This window comes from Hydra viridissima, unplaced genomic scaffold (genome assembly GCF_058129835.1).
Source record: "Hydra viridissima isolate aposymbiotic clone 2 unplaced genomic scaffold, HvirCarnegie_v1 scaffold_10, whole genome shotgun sequence".
Lineage (NCBI taxonomy): Eukaryota > Metazoa > Cnidaria > Hydrozoa > Anthoathecata > Hydridae > Hydra > Hydra viridissima.
The window spans coordinates 12,634,633-12,653,134 of record NW_028324309.1 but is presented as its reverse complement, the minus strand read 5'-3'; the positions used below and the strand labels follow the sequence as shown (position 1 = coordinate 12,653,134).

General features: G+C 28.7%; 1 protein-coding gene across 5 annotated transcripts; it reads left to right on the top strand.

The window, feature by feature from the left end:
• Positions 1 to 3,555: 3,555 nt before the first annotated feature.
• LOC145181393 (uncharacterized) lies at positions 3,556 to 18,210 on the top strand. 5 transcript variants are annotated; one of them, XM_090100127.1, is made up of 17 exons: positions 3,556 to 3,697; positions 5,546 to 5,752; positions 8,393 to 11,388; positions 11,505 to 11,648; positions 11,930 to 12,118; positions 12,207 to 12,353; positions 13,771 to 14,121; positions 14,217 to 14,411; positions 14,656 to 14,822; positions 15,066 to 15,203; positions 15,529 to 15,721; positions 15,925 to 16,179; positions 16,251 to 16,423; positions 16,579 to 16,735; positions 16,917 to 17,299; positions 17,423 to 17,603; positions 17,712 to 18,210. In XM_090100127.1, the coding sequence occupies exons 1-17, from the start codon at positions 3,685 to 3,687 to the stop codon at positions 17,925 to 17,927; spliced, it is 6,105 nt and encodes a 2,034-aa protein (XP_089956253.1). In that variant the 5' UTR covers positions 3,556 to 3,684; the 3' UTR covers positions 17,928 to 18,210. The 5 variants fall into 5 exon arrangements, with proteins under 5 accessions (XP_089956253.1, XP_089956256.1, XP_089956255.1 ...); XM_090100130.1 differs by lacking the exons at positions 3,556 to 3,697; positions 5,546 to 5,752 and adding exons at positions 6,274 to 6,489; positions 7,735 to 7,776 and having other exon boundaries at positions 9,507 to 11,388; XM_090100129.1 differs by lacking the exons at positions 3,556 to 3,697; positions 5,546 to 5,752 and adding exons at positions 6,281 to 6,489; positions 7,735 to 7,776.
• Positions 18,211 to 18,502: the final 292 nt, after the last annotated feature.

Genomic DNA, 18,502 nt, shown 5'->3' with positions numbered 1-18,502 from the left:
GAAAACAATTTCTGAACAAACAACTTTTCTGAACTCTAGTTATCCAATAAACTCTAATGCAGTCACAAATAAAATTATGAATTTGTCAAAATCATGAGTTTGAAACATTTCTCAGTTGAACAGAAAGAACTTGATCTTCTTAAAGTTCATATTCTTGAAGAATTTCTTTTCACCAAGACCTGCAGAAATTCGCTGAGGTGATTAACTTTGGTATCTTTTACTGCCCAATGTCTTGTTAACTACTTCATTTTTTCCAAAAACAAATCGGATATTAATTGCAAAATAGTTCACTCAGTTAAGAAACACAAAGCATCCTTTGAGAGATTCTTTAAGTTCTTCTTTTTGTTTAATAGCTTCATCAATAACTACTTTTCTATTACTCTCTCTTTCTAGATAAAACATGTGAATTGAATACTTACAGTCTTTCTATTTTGTGAAGCAGGTCTTTTGTGCTTGATGGTGGTACGCCTAGCTTTCCACTAAAAATATGCAGCACAGTGTCAGACAGTTTAAGTCGGGAGTTGGGGCATCATGAAGTTATCTAGTTTGAGGAATGGTAGACGAGAGCAAAGGGGAGGTGATTTATGATTCTCAGTGATAAGCAGCAAAATACCCTAATCCTTATCACTGTTTTAAAGGCCTTAAACTAACATATCGAATTCCGTGCCCTCCAGTTGTTGCAAACTACAATCTCCATTACGCCTAGACATCCTACAGCTATCAGAACATACTGAGACTTGTAGTTTTGTGACAACTGAAGGGCTAGAGTTTGAGACTTGTGTTTTAGACTGACAGAACATAAAATATTTAACATCTATAAAATCCATATGAAAGTTATGAAACTTTAAAAGACTTTTTTTAAGCTGGACTCGGAGTCGGTACAATTTTTCAGACTCCGACTCCAGCAAAATTAAGCTCCGACTCCAACTCCACGACGCCTACTCCAACTCCACAGCCCTGATTGATATCACGTAAGAAAAAAGGCAGCACTTTAAAAGCTAAAATATTTAGTAAATGAATTTTCACCATCGGTAGAAATGGATTACTACGAGCAGTCATTTCCAAATGCTTTAAAATCATATTTTGCTGATTTTAGAATAACTGATGTACATTCCATTTTGAATATACATTGGTACTGTTTAAGAAAATAGGGGGACAATATGTTGCTTTGTTGCTTCCCACACATTTAGTTCAGGAGGAGTTGCCAAAACTTAAAATTGTTAATGCTCAACTTATAAACATATTTTTGTAAGAAAAACAAAGAACAAAGTATAAAAAACTTGAACTTTACGTCGATTGCTTTTATATCAATTGAAGAACTCCAAACCATTTCTCAGTTTTTAACCTTTAGCACTGCACTAATAATTGTTACGAGTCTTTACATTCGAAAATGACATTTGTTTACCAAATTGTGTTTTGCTAAATTTGAAGTTAGACAAATCGAAGTGGGAAAAAGTCCAAGAGTTAGTAATGAGGAAAGGCAAGCTGTAACGGAAAAATAATTCCTTTTCATAAAATTTGCTAGAGTTTAGGAGAAAGAACCGCTAAAAAGATCTTAGAACTGTGTGTCTGTCTGAAGACTTGGGAATGCCCTCAGATGTAGACAATTTTCTAACAAATGAAGTTAATGACATCGAAAAATCAAATAATGAACTCGATTGCCCCAATCAATCCCTTGATAATACTCCTTTCAAAGTTTGTTAAAGTTTTCGGTTAAAAAGAAAATTTGACTTTAGTTTTTAAGTTAACAAGCAATATAAAGATTATTTGGATTCAAATATTGAAAAATTGACATCAAAATTGTGTTTTATAAAACGATTTTCAAGATTTAAGTATTTTGAGAAGGTGGACGCTAATGGCTGCAAAAGAAAAGTGTAGTCAAGAATTTTTCCCTCTTTTGTAAACTCTGCATATAGCTAAATAACTATATTCAATTAGCATTAATATTTATAACTGAAACATTCGAAAATAATGACAAGGCATATCTTTGATTAATAAAAAAACATTTAGTCCTTAACAACTTGTAAATAAAAAACAACCGCAATCAAAACAACCGCAGTATTTTGGTATTTAAGGTCAATAAAAAATACTTTTATACTTTTTTTTTCTTGAGGAACGTCATTATTTATCGTTTCTAAATTGTATAATATCATCAGATGGTGGAAAAACTTATCAAGTCTGAAAGTATCTCACTGGAGATAATCGAAAAGAAATTTCTATTTACTATTAAAAAATTGACAAAATAATATTAGTCTTCATATAAGCTTGAATTATGTTATAATACAAAGAATAAAAAAAAGGATTCCATTTAACATCACTTGTTTTGAAATATAAGAGAAAACCCAAATTCCAAATCTTGTCTTAAAACACGCAGAAAAATAATTAACTTTTGTTATAAATAACACAGGCAAACAAAAAATTTATTGCATTAATTTTGACACTTGTTCTTACCTAATTTTGATATGCTAAATTCAAATCTGACATCAGATTTTTTGCCTACAAGTTCTTAATTTTTTCAAATTTTAGGTAGTTGGCACATTTTTTCCGAAGTATTTCTGAATTGAAACTCATTTGGAAATTCTAGGTTATATTTGGAAAAAATTTATTTTTTACAAATTTAAAATTTTTGCTTGTAGCTCTTTCTTTTGTCAACTTGCTTGATGCTCCAACAGTAGTCTGCCATCGTGTGTTTTTCCAAACGTCCTAATAACGATCATCCATTTTCTGAAGAACTTGGTGGAACCGCTCTCCTTTAAATAATCATCTTGACCAAGAAATTGTTTAAGCCGTCTATTTATAAAACGAAGTTTTACACTCATTTTGCATCGAAGAGCACAAAAGGCGTTCAACTTTCTAACAATTAAATCAGCAGAGTTTTCGAAGAGAGTTTTTTACGACAACCAAGCTGTTTTTTCCTTACTATCGATTGTTTTAACAAACTATTTATCACTTTTATGCCTCCAAAAAAAAATTCTAGCAGCTGCTGCTAATAGTTGGGAGGCGGAAGCCACTGGAGGCTGTCTCTAAATCAACTTGCATCCAAAATATCTCCTTGCGGCGGCCGCCAGTGGCTTCCGCCTCCAAAAAAAGTCGGCCTTTCGGCAGAAAGTTTGTTTTGCCGCCGGGAGACGTTATCAACTCTGAGTGATTGGGCTTTCAAACTTGCAACCTTGTTCTACTTTACGTAAGTTAAACCTATGTAAAAATGAGTTAAACCTTTTTGGTGAAACGACGAGATGATTTGACACGGAATTACGCTGATGTATATGAAGATAAACTTTTATTGTTTAATGAATAACATTATGTGGCTATTTGTTTTTCTTTTATCTCCATGTTTTGAATAAACAAATTGTAAAACTGATCTCATAGATTGTGGATAATTGTAAATTTAAAGCATGGATTTTATCATTTGCCACTTTTGAATTGCGCAATTTTTAACTCAATTTTATTTCTCGTATTTCATATTGGAAAGAACTCTTTTAAGAGAATATTTCAATTTCCCTTTGTTTACTCTTAAATGCGTAGTGCAAAAAAAACGGAGTGATAAAACTTTTCAAATATTAATAGAAGGTTTTTGTTTGTAAAGAATTAGTTGCTATGCAAAAAAAAAAGTTGTTCAGCAAAAAGCACATGAAAGAACAGAATGATTTTTAAAACTAATTATTTTAAAACAAACAATAAAATATGAGTAGAAATCGTAAGTAAATCGTATTTTTCACTTTGTTGATTTTTCTTATTTCTTAAATCTGTTCAAAATCCAAAAGTTTTCTATAAGTTGTAGCAATTGGTCGTTGTTGTTGTTGTTGTTTTTTTTTTTTTTTTCAAAAAAGATGTAAGTTATAGGTTGAATTAAGATAAAACTAAAAAAATAGCAAAACACCTGTTTAAAATTTCTCTGCTGATTAAAGATTGGAATAAACGATTCAGGAATTTTCCAGAGTTTCTGAATTTTTCATTTTTCCAAAAAATTCGCGTTTTATGCGTCGGAATTCAAGTTGGTGTGATATTTTTTTAAACAAAAAATAACACAGTTTTTGACAATTTTGAAGCTTTGACACTAAATGTCAATTAAAAATAACAAAGCAAAATAAATCAGTTGTAAATAGATAATAACTTTAGTAAATGAAAAATATACTTACAAATAATAATAAAACTTTTAATGAAACATTTTGAACACAACTTAGTTTGAAATTTTTGCTTAAATATAAAAAGGATTTCATTATTGATCAATTAATTAAGTAATTAAGAATCAGCTACAAAATTTAAATGCTAAGATTCAGTCTTAAAAAAACTGTCCTTGGAATGATGATGATGATGATGATGATGATGATGATGATGATGATGATGATGATGATGATGATGATGATGATGATGATGATGATGATGCCAGCGAAAATGGTATCATCAAAAATAAAATTTTTCATTTTTAAATTAATAGACTTCCAAACTTTCTGTTTTTTCTTTTTCAATATATATATTGAAAAAAAAAATAATCCAAAAAAAAAAAGATGAAAGTCTTACAACATTCTTTTGACAACGTCTTCTGAGATCCTCAAGGTTTACTAAAAAAATTGCCTTGAATGTAATGAAAGCTTGAATGATATTGGAAAAAAAATCCAAGGAATATCCATGTGGGTAAAAAGTCAATATCTATGTGGGTAGGAATCCAGCTGAGAAGAATTAAAAAAGATTTCCAGATAAAGAAGCAGTAAAAGAATCTGGTTTTTTTAGAAGCATTCTAAATAACATTTTATCTTTGCTTTCCAATTTTCTCTATATTAAGTATTTAGTAGGTTAAGCAAAAATTAAACGAGATATCTCTTGATTGGTTTATTCTTTTACTCTGATATTTTCCCAGATTGTTTTAAATGTATTTGAAGGGGCCTGGTAGCAGAATAGTTTGTTTTACTTTTTATAAATTCAAATTTTGAATATTACCTAGCAAAATCTACCTGATAAAAGATTATTATAGCAATGTTTACAACTTCTGAACCATACCGGGGAATTCGATAAATCTGCTAGGGTACCTAAGTTAACATATCATTAGCTGAAATACCAAAAGTCATTAAAAAGGATTCATTATTTAAGATATTTTCTCCTATAACAACGCTCTAAAACGAGACAAATATTGAAGATCTGAGGCAAACTTTTATTATTATCTTTTTAATATTAGTTTTAAATCAGTTACAACAAAACTAGACTAATTTTAGTGATAAAAATGCTTTACTAAGAAAATTTATTTGAATTTGGGTTTACTACCTTAACTATAAGTGTTACCAACATTTCTCCACACCGTATTTGCAAAGAAAATATTTTTTCTGCAAAGAAATTTTTTAGAAAAGGGGATTTTTACAATGCTAACTATGCTAACTTTAAAAAAATATGGAAAATTCTTTTTTTATTCTTCTCAGAGATAAAGTTACAAATAAAACATGCAAAAATATGTATTTTTTTGTTTTTACTTTTTGTAGTTAACTTTTTATATATAAACTAAAAATGTTCTTTAAAGTAAATAAAATGAATGACAAATTTTTTGATTTTATAGACATTTTGTCAATTACAAGATGCATTGCAATATTTTTTATGAGTGCGTCAACGCTTGTAAGATCAATAAGATCTCAGGTAATCGATGTGACAACTTGCGATCCAAAAATCGTACAGTATACTAAAAAGATGTGCTATCAGGAAGATGCTATTTGTATAAATATCACTTTTACAAAAGTGGAATACAATTGCAAAAGTTACTTTTCCAGTAAGTATACTTAACAAGTTTTACCAGTTGTTCGAACACAAAACTTGTTTTACTAATAATCGAAGTATATTTGTATAAATGTTTTTATGTGGTTCATATTTTAAGCATATCTAATAGTCTTTAAGATATATCAATATTAATGTTATAAAATGTTAATACAGTTGTTATGAAATATTTATTTGTTACTATTGATTGAGTAAGAAGAATAAAACCTTAAGTTGAAAACAGGAAGTTCAAAATAAATTACAGTTAATGTAAATGCCAGTAAAAAAGTCTTAGTAAAAATAAAAATCAGAAATTTACATTAGTCTAACGAAAAGAAATTACTCAGAAACTTAATTTTAGTATCTTTTAAATTAACAATAACCTTAGTAAAGAGCTTAAATTTAAATCATGTGTATACTAGGCAACAAATTGTTTAGCTTGTCACTAAGCAAATCGCGTCAAATTAAAAAATGATGTTTTCGGCTGGGCACACTTACCCTTAAAAAAAACCGTATTAAAATATTATACTGATTTTATTGGAATGTGACTTTTTTCCAACCGAGCAGCTGCTAGGAAATAATTCGCATTAATAGTTATTGCGTTGTGCGAAGTATGGCTAACGTGCCATATGAATACTGAAGAAGATATTCCAAGACCACTATCGAAATGTAACTGATTTTTTTTTGACATGAGAAGCTGTTGTTTTTATTTTTTGTTCTGCATGAGGATTAGTTTTATAACCTCAACTTCAGGTAAGAATTAAAAATATAATACTTTTTTTTTTAGTAGTGTTATGATAAAGGAAAGTTTTTCAGTGGAATGACTTCCCAACGTTCTTCTTTTAAACTGTGAACTTTTACACCTAGTAAATGAAATTTAAATTTAAATTTAAGATCTTTTATTAGAAATTTATTTGTATTTACAAGTACATAGAAAATTAGGTACTTTGTTTTAATCTGTTGAATAGTATGTTGTTTTTAAGAGTTTTATGTATATCACTATATGCATGCATATATATATATATATATATATATATATATATATATATATATATATATATATATATATATATATATATATATATATATATATATATATATATATATATTTATATAATATATATATATATATATATATATATATATATATATATATATATATATATATATATATATATATATATATATATATATATATATATATATAAAATCTATGTCTAAACATATTAGTTAAAAACAGCTATATTTTAATACATAAGTATATTATTTAGGCAGAGTTTTTAGACTGTTTTTTGAATTTTACATTAGAACCTTAAATATATAATTAGAACTATATATTTTATGTGTGTAAGTGTTTATCAAGTTTATGGGTAATGGATTTAAAATTACTTAATTTGGCAAATTCAATTTAAGTGTTTTTATATGCATTATCCATCAATTAAATGGATTCAATTTAAGTGTTTTGAAATGCATTATCCATTAATTAAATGGAATTAATGAAAAAGAAAAGTTATCAATATTCCTTTGTAGAAAATTAGGCTAGCTGTTCATAAACTGTTCTGTAATATACTATACACTGTTAGGTACTCAATTTTACACTGTGGATAAACATGTTTGTCCCTTTAAAAAGATTTAACTGAAATTTATCGTTCTAATTAATAATGATGTTTAAAAACAAGAAGATAAAGTAGGTCATAGGTAAGCATACTTATGAAAATGTTTCCTACATTTGACATATTTTAGAAGTTAATGCATATAAAGATTCTCAGAGAAATCACTTAGTTAATAAAATTTGTAAGAACTCATGTTGTTTTTTGTTATGTATAGATAGAGATAATGTTAGTTAGTTTCTGATAGAATCATCTGGTTTCAAAATGTTTATTGAATTTTAAAGTGCTTAAAGTGTCTGTAATTAACTGTAATAACACCTAAAAATTGTTATAAGATTTTTGTAAGCTCAGTTAGTGAAAGTTTATAGTCCTGTTATATGTTTGTTAGGTATTTAAAGTTGTGCATGTGAAGATTTAGTTATAAATTAAGGTAAGTTGACTAAAGGAAACATGTTTATGAAGTATTTGATCAAGTAGAGGATCTTTTTTCAACCTATGTTATTGAATTCATAATTCATAGTCATGTAATTTCTGTTCAGATCAGAATAAATTGCTTCATTTTTAATATCACTGTTACTAAAATGTTTTATTAAAGTTCATGTCTGCCTATTTTAACTAATTCCAGTGTAAAACTGCTCTGAAGTTGTTTTCTAGATTTACTGGCATTTATTTACATTACTAATCTCTACTATTTGAGAATTAATGTTAATTAGAGCATTGAATGTTAACTTTATAAATTTCTTTTGGACAATACAAAGTGTAAATCTAGCATAGTTTACTCCAATAAACAAGTTTGAGCTTTATTTTATTTGTGTTCTAGCATAAATATAAATTATTACATGTTTATGAAGAATGTTTAGGAAATATAATTCATATTTACTATATTATAATTCATATTTAAATATAGTTCATATTTAGTATATTACAAATAAGACTTTATATTAAACAGAATAAAGAGGATAAAAATTAATATTAAATAGGAGATTTATAAGATGATTTTTTTTGAGCAGTGAAATAACAAGGCTTTTTATTGATTTTTTTTTAAGCAATTGTCAACTCAGCATTAATGTCATCAGATACAATTAGCTCATTTTCTGAATCACCTTCAGTATCACAGATGATAGACCTAACTGAATCAAATGTTATATATTCTAGTGCTTATAATTCAACGTCATTTCTTGTATTAAATTCATCTGTAGCTGAAGTAATAAACACTGAATATTCTTCAACAAAAATGAGTTCTTTAATTCTTGAAGATACACTTAACTACTTGGTTACTTCAACAGAATACATAAATACATTAAACTATTCAACAAACTTTTTTTCTGAGTCTACATCAGTGATTGAATCCACTGTAATGCAAGAGTCTTCAGTTAAAAATAGAACTGAGAATGCTTTACCAAAAACTACTTTTTGGGAAGATGTATCACTTTTTACACCAACATCCCTTCTATCAACAAGCATAGTTTTGAAAAGCTTGATTGAAATAAGTATACCTGATTCAGTATTCTCTACAACATATCCATCTTTGCTGGTTGGCAACAGTGTAACTGAAACTTCTCATCTAAAAAGTGCTGTGGATTCTGTATTAACAAATATTAGCTCTCAAAATTTGATTCAATCTAGTTCAACATTACAAATCTCAACCAGCATTTCAACCTCAATCAGAATATTTACAAATGATGTTATTACATTAACTGATAGTTCAGCTTTAAATAGTGCATCAACTATAAATGCCAATAGTTCTAAAATTTTATTGTCTTCTATGCATTTGACTGAACTTTATTCAAATTCTCTGTCAGTAAAAAGTTTTTCCTACCCTTTAAACAGTAGTATTTCTGACAAAGTGCAAAGTACTTTATTGACAGTAGTCGATAATTCAATAGTAGCAAGAACTCCCACTGTAATGTTTTCATCAAAGCTCTTTTTTTTTACCTCTATCCCAGTTTTTATTAATTCACCAATGTCAAATAGTCCTCATACTGACATTATGCACAGCTTGACCTCAATGAGCAGTAAAAGTGTTTTATTTTCCGCCTCTTTTCTACCTCAGAAAAGTATCAACATGACAAAAATTCAAATGGACAGCTATCTAGTTACATCTCATATACTAAATACTACTGCACGTTTAACTGCAAGTTTTAATGCTTCTTATTTTAGCACAGTTGCAGAATCATCGTTTGTTAGTTCGAAAAGTATTGTTTCTACTTACAGTAAATTAGCAAATGTAACAAGTTTTTCTGCCATGATAGTACCATCAATATCAAACTTTGTTTACACCGCTGTTGTTATATCTAGCTATGTACCATGTTGGGCTACAGTAGTTGTTAATCAAACTAAAAGCTTCTCGAGTTATTCTGGTGCCTATAATACTCCTACAGCATTTAATGATAATCGCAGCATATCAACTGTAGATGTGAACATCAGTGCTGAATCAAATTACAGCATGTCAGAGTTTTCAGAAGATACAACTACAGTATTCCCTGAAATCAGTTTCAGCTCTATTGTAACTGAAAACAAAGTAATGTATTCATCAGCTGCTCCTGTATCAGCAATACACATCAATACTAACTTAGATCAAGCAACTTTCAGTGTTATCAACTCAGATTTCAGCAATACTATTCAGCCTACTAGATCTTTTTCTTCAAGTATAGATGTCAATAAAGTTGATTCTTCAAATGCTTATGCTTCTCCAACTAGTGATACTGATTCATTAAATGTAACTGGCCTTTTGTTAAACTCCACTCATCAAGTCACAGTATCAGCTTATCAGTCATTTACAACAACATTAAGTATGTGCTTGATATACTATTCTACACTTATCCTAAAATCACTAGATATCTCTCCAACAATTGACATGTCTAAAACTTTAATTAATACTGCATTGATTTTTACTTCATCCGATGTAGTTTGGTTACATACAAATGGTTATTCTTTACATGTAACCTCATCAATATTAGATGATATATCGAGCAAGAAAATAACTTTCATAGAGGAATCTGGTACTGCTATAAATATTTTAAGTAGCATTCCAAAGTTCTCTCACTTAGAGAGCACTGTATATATTTTTTCTGATATGTATATGACTTCCCCTTTAACAAGTTTGCCATCTTTGTCTAATAATACTATGCAGCTTACTTCAAGGTCAAAAAGCAATGAATTTAGTGCAGATTCAAGTAATAAATCAATGTTTCAAAGTATATATGTTACTAACTCTATAAATGTTACTAACATAATAAACCCAGTGCCAACAGTTAGTCTTTCTTTAAACATCAGTGAAAGATCAGTAAAGTTAGCTTCTTCTGCTGGATCAATATTATATCCAACACCAATATTTGTATCAGAATCTGTTGCAATACCTCCAATAATATCTGTATTAGCAGCATCATCTTTTGATATTGATTTAAGTTTAAAGGTCAGTGAAACTATAAAAGGCTTGGATTCTCATATTACACCAACAATAGCTTTGACAACACCACTAATCGAAATATCAGAATCTTCTACAACACTACCGCTTAGTTGCTTGTTACCTTCACTATCTACCAAAGCATTATCAGAGACTATGGTTTGCATTTCTTTCAAAGTTATTGAAACAGCAAGCTTCACTTCATTTGTTGAACCAATAATAGTTGAAACTTCAGCCTCTGAAACTGCCAGAATATTTGAGTCTTTTACATTACTACCATTAGTATCTGTAAATACATCACTAACAGCTCCAGAAGCATCATCAGAGATAATGTCTTTAAATGTTAATAAAACGCCAATTACAGATTCATTTATGTTTATACAACCAACAGTATCTGAGACACTCACAACTCTTTCATCTATATTACCTGTTACAAGCACAACAAGACCACAAACTAGTTTGCCACAAGATGATGCTAAAGTAAGAATTACTCTAAATGTAAGTCAAACAATTGATGAAACCTCTGAGGAGTTTAGGAAAGATTTGGAACAAAAGTTAGTTGAAACTTTCATAAGTTTAAAATCTGGCAATAAAAGAAAAAGGAAACTTGTTACAGTGGATAATGTAACTGCTGAGGTATATTTATTCATTAAACACTAAATTCAAAAAATAAGATTTTTTTAAATCAATTTTATGCATCTAAATTTTTTTAATTTTGAGTAACATGTTTCCTTTGTCTTTTTTTACTCTAGATAGTATCAACTAAAAGGCTTGCACAAGAAGTTAATGTTGAATTTACTATTGCTGTGAATAATAATTACATGAAAGCATCAAACGTAGTTACTATGTTTAACTATCTTAGTCAGTCTGGACTAGAAAGAAAACTTGGTTATCAGGTAGATAATAATATTTATAACAAGTATAGGCTGGTTAAAGAGTATCCCTTGCAAGGCACTTCCTGCCCTTCCTTCCTATCTTTAAATTTTTAAAAATTTAATCAATTTTTTAAAGGTAAAATTACCCTCTTGAGCAAAATTTATTATTTCTGTCTTTTTTGAAAAGACAAGAGAATTTAAGTTTAAAAGATATGAATTTTTAGGATGTTCCAATTTATTTAATGCATAATTTCATTATTTTTCTTTTTTTGTAAAATTGTTATTAGTTTTGAATGTTTTAGGTAAACAGTCCTGTGACAGTTAGCGTACCAACTGTTGTACCACACAGACTTAGTGATGTGGTTGGAGTTATTGTTGCTGAGTCAGCAAACAATAATCTTTCGCTTCCTCTCAATCAGATGTATTTTGAATATAACATAACAGCATATTACAAACAAAAATTTGATAATACCTCATCTCTTGCAGCAAAGGTATATATAAATATATATTAAAATGTTTCTAAAGTATATATTGAGCAGATAATTTTTAAAGTCTTAAGTTGTTTACTCTTTGTTTTAGATTATCTACAGTAAGAGAGAAGATTCTGCACAAATATATTTAGAGCTGTTTTTTATTTTGAATGGCATTAGCTTGGATGCTTCTTCTACTGTTTCATTTTTTAATACAAAGAATTTAAGTGAGCTCTCTATGGCACTTTCCATTCAGGTACAAAAGCTTAAGCAGTTAATTGAGCAGAATTTTTTTCAGTTTTCATGCACTCCTTGACCAAATTTTAAGACCACATTTTGTTTAAATTTTTTTTATTTTTAAACAACTAAGTTTTAAGACCATTTTAGTTTTTTTTCTTAATACTGAGTTGGTCCACATTTTTTTTTTTATTACTTTGATAATTCTATTTGAATGAATAAGATTTTTTAATTCATTTAAGGTTGCTTGATCCTAGCATTCCTTTATCTTTTCTTTTAACTGATTGACATTACTAAATTGCTTTCCATTTGCATAAACCAAACAAACCAAACTCCATATGTTTTCAATAGGATTTAAGTCCAGGCTATTTATAAATATTTACTTTCTTTATTTGTAACCAATTTTTTGTATGATTTGATCTATGGATGCTAGCTCCATTCGGTTGAAAAACTTGATTTTTGCTTGTTTTTTTAAAGCAAGGTAGCAAACTTTCTTTAAGTAGTTTTGTATAGTATCTTAAAAAAATATAACTAATTTTCTTCTACTTTCTAATTACTCAAACCATTAAACTACCACCTCTAAATTTATGTCCAGATATAAATTTTTCTTTCTATCTTAAATCATACCAATAATAGTGATAATCATCAGGCCCATCTAAATTGAACTTCTTTTCATCAGACCATACAACATCATTCCAATTGAACCTTGTTTTAATGCATTTTCTAAAAAACTCAAGTTCAGCTTCTTTTTGTCTTTGAGTAATTGCTGGTTTTCTTTTTAATTTCTTACAATTGATTAATGGATCATTGAATCATTTGAACACTAGCATCTAATGATAAATCACTTTTTGTCTTATCTACGGTGATAGTTGAAATCCTTATTATCTAATTAACTCCATTTATTATTAACTATCTTTTTATGTTCTCTAGTCTTCTTAAACATATTTCCAATTCTTCCCTTAAGATAATTATGAATAAGAGTCTTCAATCTGTCTGTTTATATCTTTTGCAAATTTTCTTTCACTGAGGTTTTTTAAATAAAGAGCATCAATTTTACCACACTTGTAACCAGTGATATCTTTTGTTTTGCCCATTTTTAAAATTAAACAAGAAAACAAGTATAATTTTAAAAAGTTCAATTTATATAACAAAATAATTCAGAGAAAAATTCAATTCAAAATCTCTTAAAAAAACAAAGTGGTTTTAAAATTTTGTTATTCAAAATTTTAATTTTTTTTAACTCCAAAATTTTTAGATATTATATGTATGCTATTATTTATTTGAATAATATACTTAAAATAAAAATTTGAATAATTAATTATTAGAGAAATTATAAATATTTTTTTAGATTGGTCTTAATTTTGACCCAGAGTAATATTCATTTACAGAACTTAAAATTTTGCTAAATTAAGTTAAATTAAATGTTTTAATTGAAGGTATTGGAAAAGCCATTCATAGTCAATGCAGCTCACCAAGTGAACCAAACAGATAAAGTTAAGATAGTCATTAAGACACCCAATAATGTAGACATTAGCAAGGCTGCCTATATGCAAGAGTTGTCCTTAAAATTATCTCTTGTTTACATGAAGGCCCAAAAGAATATCAGATCGAGAAGAGCAACAAGCAGTGTAGTGGCAAACATAGCTAGTATTAATGATTTATTTAATGGAAATCATCAGGCAATTTTTGTTATCATAGATAAAGGGGTTCTGAAAACTGCAAGTGAAACAGTTTCTATAATGAATAAAATATCAATTGCTGAAATGTCTGTTTTGCTGGAAATGCAGGTATAATAGAATGTTTTTTTAGTTTAAAAGCTGCCCTTTATATTAGGAATTTATGATTGAGGCTATATTATGCTTGAACCTTATTATTGGCATAGGTAATCACCCCTCCAGAACCACTTCTATCTCTTATTGGAGCAGCTGTTGACGATGTGAAGTATTGGATTATAGGAGCTGTTATTGGTCCTATCATTTTTGTATCATTAGTATGCTTTGGTATTATTTGGAAATGTAAAAGAGGTTCAGCTCCACGCAAAGTTCTGCCTGAAAAAATAGGAATTGAGAAAAAGATGGTAAAATAGTTTTTATTTATTTTTTTGAAAAATGCTCTCTGGTTTTATTTAAAGTAAGAAGCATAAGACGAATTATTTTTTATATTTATATGTAAATAATTCCATGATGAAAGTTTTTTAGTGAATAAAAATGGTTAAAAGGAAAGTAAAAAAATTTACAAACCAATATTTAGTTTAATGACTTTTTCCTGAAATTTGTTGTGTTAAACTATTGGTTTATAAGTTGTTCTTTTCAATGTCTAAGGGACCAGCTGCTGAAAACAATGTGATTTCCTCACAAGTAAATGAGACAATATTTAGAGAAAAGCAATCTTTAGCTGTTCCATTGTTCTCTGCAAATAATAAAATGCAGAATGAAGATGATAAATTGCTAAGAAGAAAAGTTACAAAGAAATCTGTAACAGTTGATAGGTAAGCTATTAGTAAAAGAATATCATGCTTCAAACTTGATTGAGCTCTCAATAGCTTGTTCTTACATTGCTGTTTCTGTAAAAGGGTTTTCTTCAAATGACTAATAGAAAAGCATATATTACAAGCGTTTTCTATCATATGAGGGATGACTTCTAAGCATGTTTTTATTACTGTATTCTTGGAACTCTATTTTTGAGCAACTAAATATTCTTTTATCAAGAAAAGCCTATATTTTTTATATAGGCAAAATCAAGTTTACAATCAAAAACGTGACTATAATAAAGAAAATGATGAAGATGATAATGATGACAATGATGATGATGAAGAAGAAGATGAAGAAGAAGATGAAGAAATAGGAAAATTACCTACTGTGAACATTAGGTAATTAAAATTAATCAGTGAATATTAGCTATTTACATCATGAATACGTTTACCAAGTTTTCATACAAATGCTTGTTAGTTTTGCATCAACAAATTCTTGTATATTTTTTGTTGGAGAACGAATATTTTAAGTATATCTGCATATTTATATTTTTATCCTAATACAATCAAATTATGTTGGTTTACAAGCAACAATTTTGTAAATGGAAAAGTTTAATGATTTAGGCTTTAAAGTTTACTTTAAATTTACATATAACTGAATTGGTTTATGTCTTATATCCATAATCTTTCATTAAAAACTTGTAATATTTAGTCTTGCATTTAGGAAAAAGGTATCAACTCCTGTGAGTAAGCATCCTCATTTAGAGTATGAAAATTTCAAAGAAAAATCTTCTGTTCCTCTATCACCAATATCTAGGTCTTCTAAGATGCCAGTTACAGCTATTTCAAGTTCACGTAGACCATTTGAAATGACAGCTAATGTTATTTCTAATGATGAAGTTCTCATGCCTGTTGTTGTAAGTAAATCTGTCTGAAACTTCATAAATGTTTTGTTTTCTTATAAATTTGTAGTTTTACCACTATTAAGTGTAAGAGATGATTTTAGAACTAATCATGTTTTAAAAAAAAAACTAAATCTAACTAGATAAAGGCATAAGGGTAGAAATACTTTTAATAATGGATGATGGAGTATGGATTTCATCTGATTGCTCATTTTTAGAATTCTGCTGCAAATGTTCCAACTTTCAAACAGATGACAGAAATGAAGAGTCTTACATCTGCACCTCCAGTGCGCTTTAGAAAAACTGTAGACTCATCACTTGATTCATTTACGAACCCAACTGGCCCTCTTCCTTTACTGTCAATGAAAACAACATCTTTAATGAGTGCTCAGCAAAATATGAATGCTTCTCCTGAGAGTAATCTGCATTTAGCGCAATACCAACAGTCAAATCACAGTTCTGCCACAACTGCTGTAAGAAATTTTAGATTTGTGTGTTTTTATCTTCTTAATTATGAATACCATAATATATCTGTTTGTTTCAGATGGATTCAGACTTGCAACACAAAATGGAAATTGAACGTCAAAGAAATAAACAGCGTCAACGAAACCAGTTCTTTAAGTCACCCACTTCTGCATCTGTTGAAGCTGTTTTTACTCCTAAGGATAAAGGCTGGAAACGAGAACAGGAAAAAATTAATGATATTCTTGAACCAGGGTAGGCATTGGTTATTAGATTTGTTACTTAAAAATAAGCATAAAGTTTATAGAAGTTTGAATGTTTTTTATATATTAATTCAAATGTTATATATATATATATATATATATATATGTATATATATGTATGTATGTATGTATATGTATATATATTAGACTTACAACACGTAAAGGTCGTAAAAGGAGGCGAATGCGTCGCAAATACAAAGTCCATATTTTACCTAATAGTGATGGACAAGTCTTGAAACAGTCATCAGCTGATGCTAATTTAAAGGAATTCAAAAAAATTCCAGAATCATCTGTTCAGCAAACAGTACTTTATTTTCATTTATTATTCTTATGTGGAACCTTGATGATTTTTTTTTTTTCACTAGTTTTAGTTTTCCAATTAGTTTTAAAATTTTCAAAATAAAGTTTGTAATTGCTGGAAGTTTAAATCCCCTTTTTTTCTTGTACAAAAAGTTCATTTCCTAACAGTTGTTGTTACCTTTTAGACTATCAACAGTTTTCAAAGTAATCCAGTTGAAATAGATTCTAGTGACACAGATATAAGCATGCGTGAGGCCAGGCAACGCATCCACTCACTACTTGATGACACTTTCAGTGCAATTAAAAACTATCAGAAGAACCTTATTAAAGATGAATCTCCTCTTGTAAAGAATAATTTAACAAAGGAATATTCCCAAAGACATCAAGCTGGTATGCATTCAGGTCTTCCTGTACTTGCTCCTGGCTCAGGAAGAACTGCTATTCCTGTGAGATCAACTCCTGATTCAAAACTGTTAAAAAATGCTTATACTGTTCCGTATTCTCCATACATGAACACTACTCAATTTGTTGAACCTATGCTTTCTTGGGATCCTGTTGAAAGACAGAGGTATATTAAAAGTTTATACTCTGAGATGTACATGTTTCTTAGTAAGTTGTAAAGTAATTCACTTAAGCATACCAACAGTTAATTATTTCCAGTGGTATTTTAAGTGTTTAAATTTTTTAAAAGGTTTGTAAATCAACGTCTTGGGTATCCTGTTTATGGTCAAGTGCCAGCATCTCTAACCCTTCCTTATGGTACTCCTGGTCAAAACATTTACATAACTCCTGTTCATCAACGACCTGACGGTGTTGGAAATATGGTTTGGACCCCACATATGGAAAACCATATGGATCCTATGCAGCCATTTGTAAGAGTTTGCTAATAATGTTATTTAAGTATTTGAACTTTCTGTTTGATTATCTTGACCAAAAACTTTATTTAGTATTATTTATCGAACTGCTTTTTTCTTTTGTAGAACATCATGGAAAGAGATTACTTATCTAGGTTTCCTCAAGCCCATTCTACAATACTTGATATGAATGATTTTGGTGATGTCAAATCAAAGAGCGGATCTCAACCGCTTATACGTGCTATAAAAGAGGAGCTACAAAGACTATCAAATTCAGCCCAAGGCAGAACCAAAGTTCAAGAGTTTCAGACCCGCCCAACAATCCATGAAAGTGTCACGTGACATTGCTCAAAAAGAATCTAAAACTCGTCTCGTCTAATAGAAAGTCGATGCTAAAAATGAAAAACAAAAAACTTCGTTTTAGGGAGACTTTTTTAACCAAATGATGAAATAGGGGGTATATTTTTATTAAATTATTCTTTAAAAATATATATATACTTATTATGTATAAAAACAGATAGGTAGAAATTTATAATTTTTACATTTGTATATAGCAATTTTAAAAAGACAGCTAATTTTTAAAAAAATATATATTTAAAACCTTTATTTGGTTGATACATAATAAGTGGTGATTTAACAATTCTTACAAGATCTCCAGGTTGTGAACTACAGCGACCGCCAGGTTTGAAACTTCCCCACAGCCTTTTTTTTTTTTTTTTTCTTCTTATTCAGAAATAATATATTAAATAAAGGTATTAAGAACCTCCATAGAGATAGATAAAAAGAGGGGAAAAAAAAAGAAGCATTTTAGTTTTGAATGAAATTAGGAGGGGCAGCACATGGTTAGCCATATTGAAATGAAGATTTTTCACGTATTTTCAAGACAAAATTAATGTATGATGCCCTAACTAATTTTA

What these genes read in the sequence shown, in the direction of transcription:
- LOC145181393 (XM_090100127.1), top strand. An exon ending in TGGATAATGTAACTGCTGAG is followed by an intron (nt 11,389 to 11,504) that starts GTATATTTATTC and finishes TTTTTACTCTAG; the next exon opens with ATAGTATCAACTAAAAGGCT. An exon ending in CTATGGCACTTTCCATTCAG is followed by an intron (nt 12,354 to 13,770) that starts GTACAAAAGCTT and finishes TTTTAATTGAAG; the next exon opens with GTATTGGAAAAGCCATTCAT.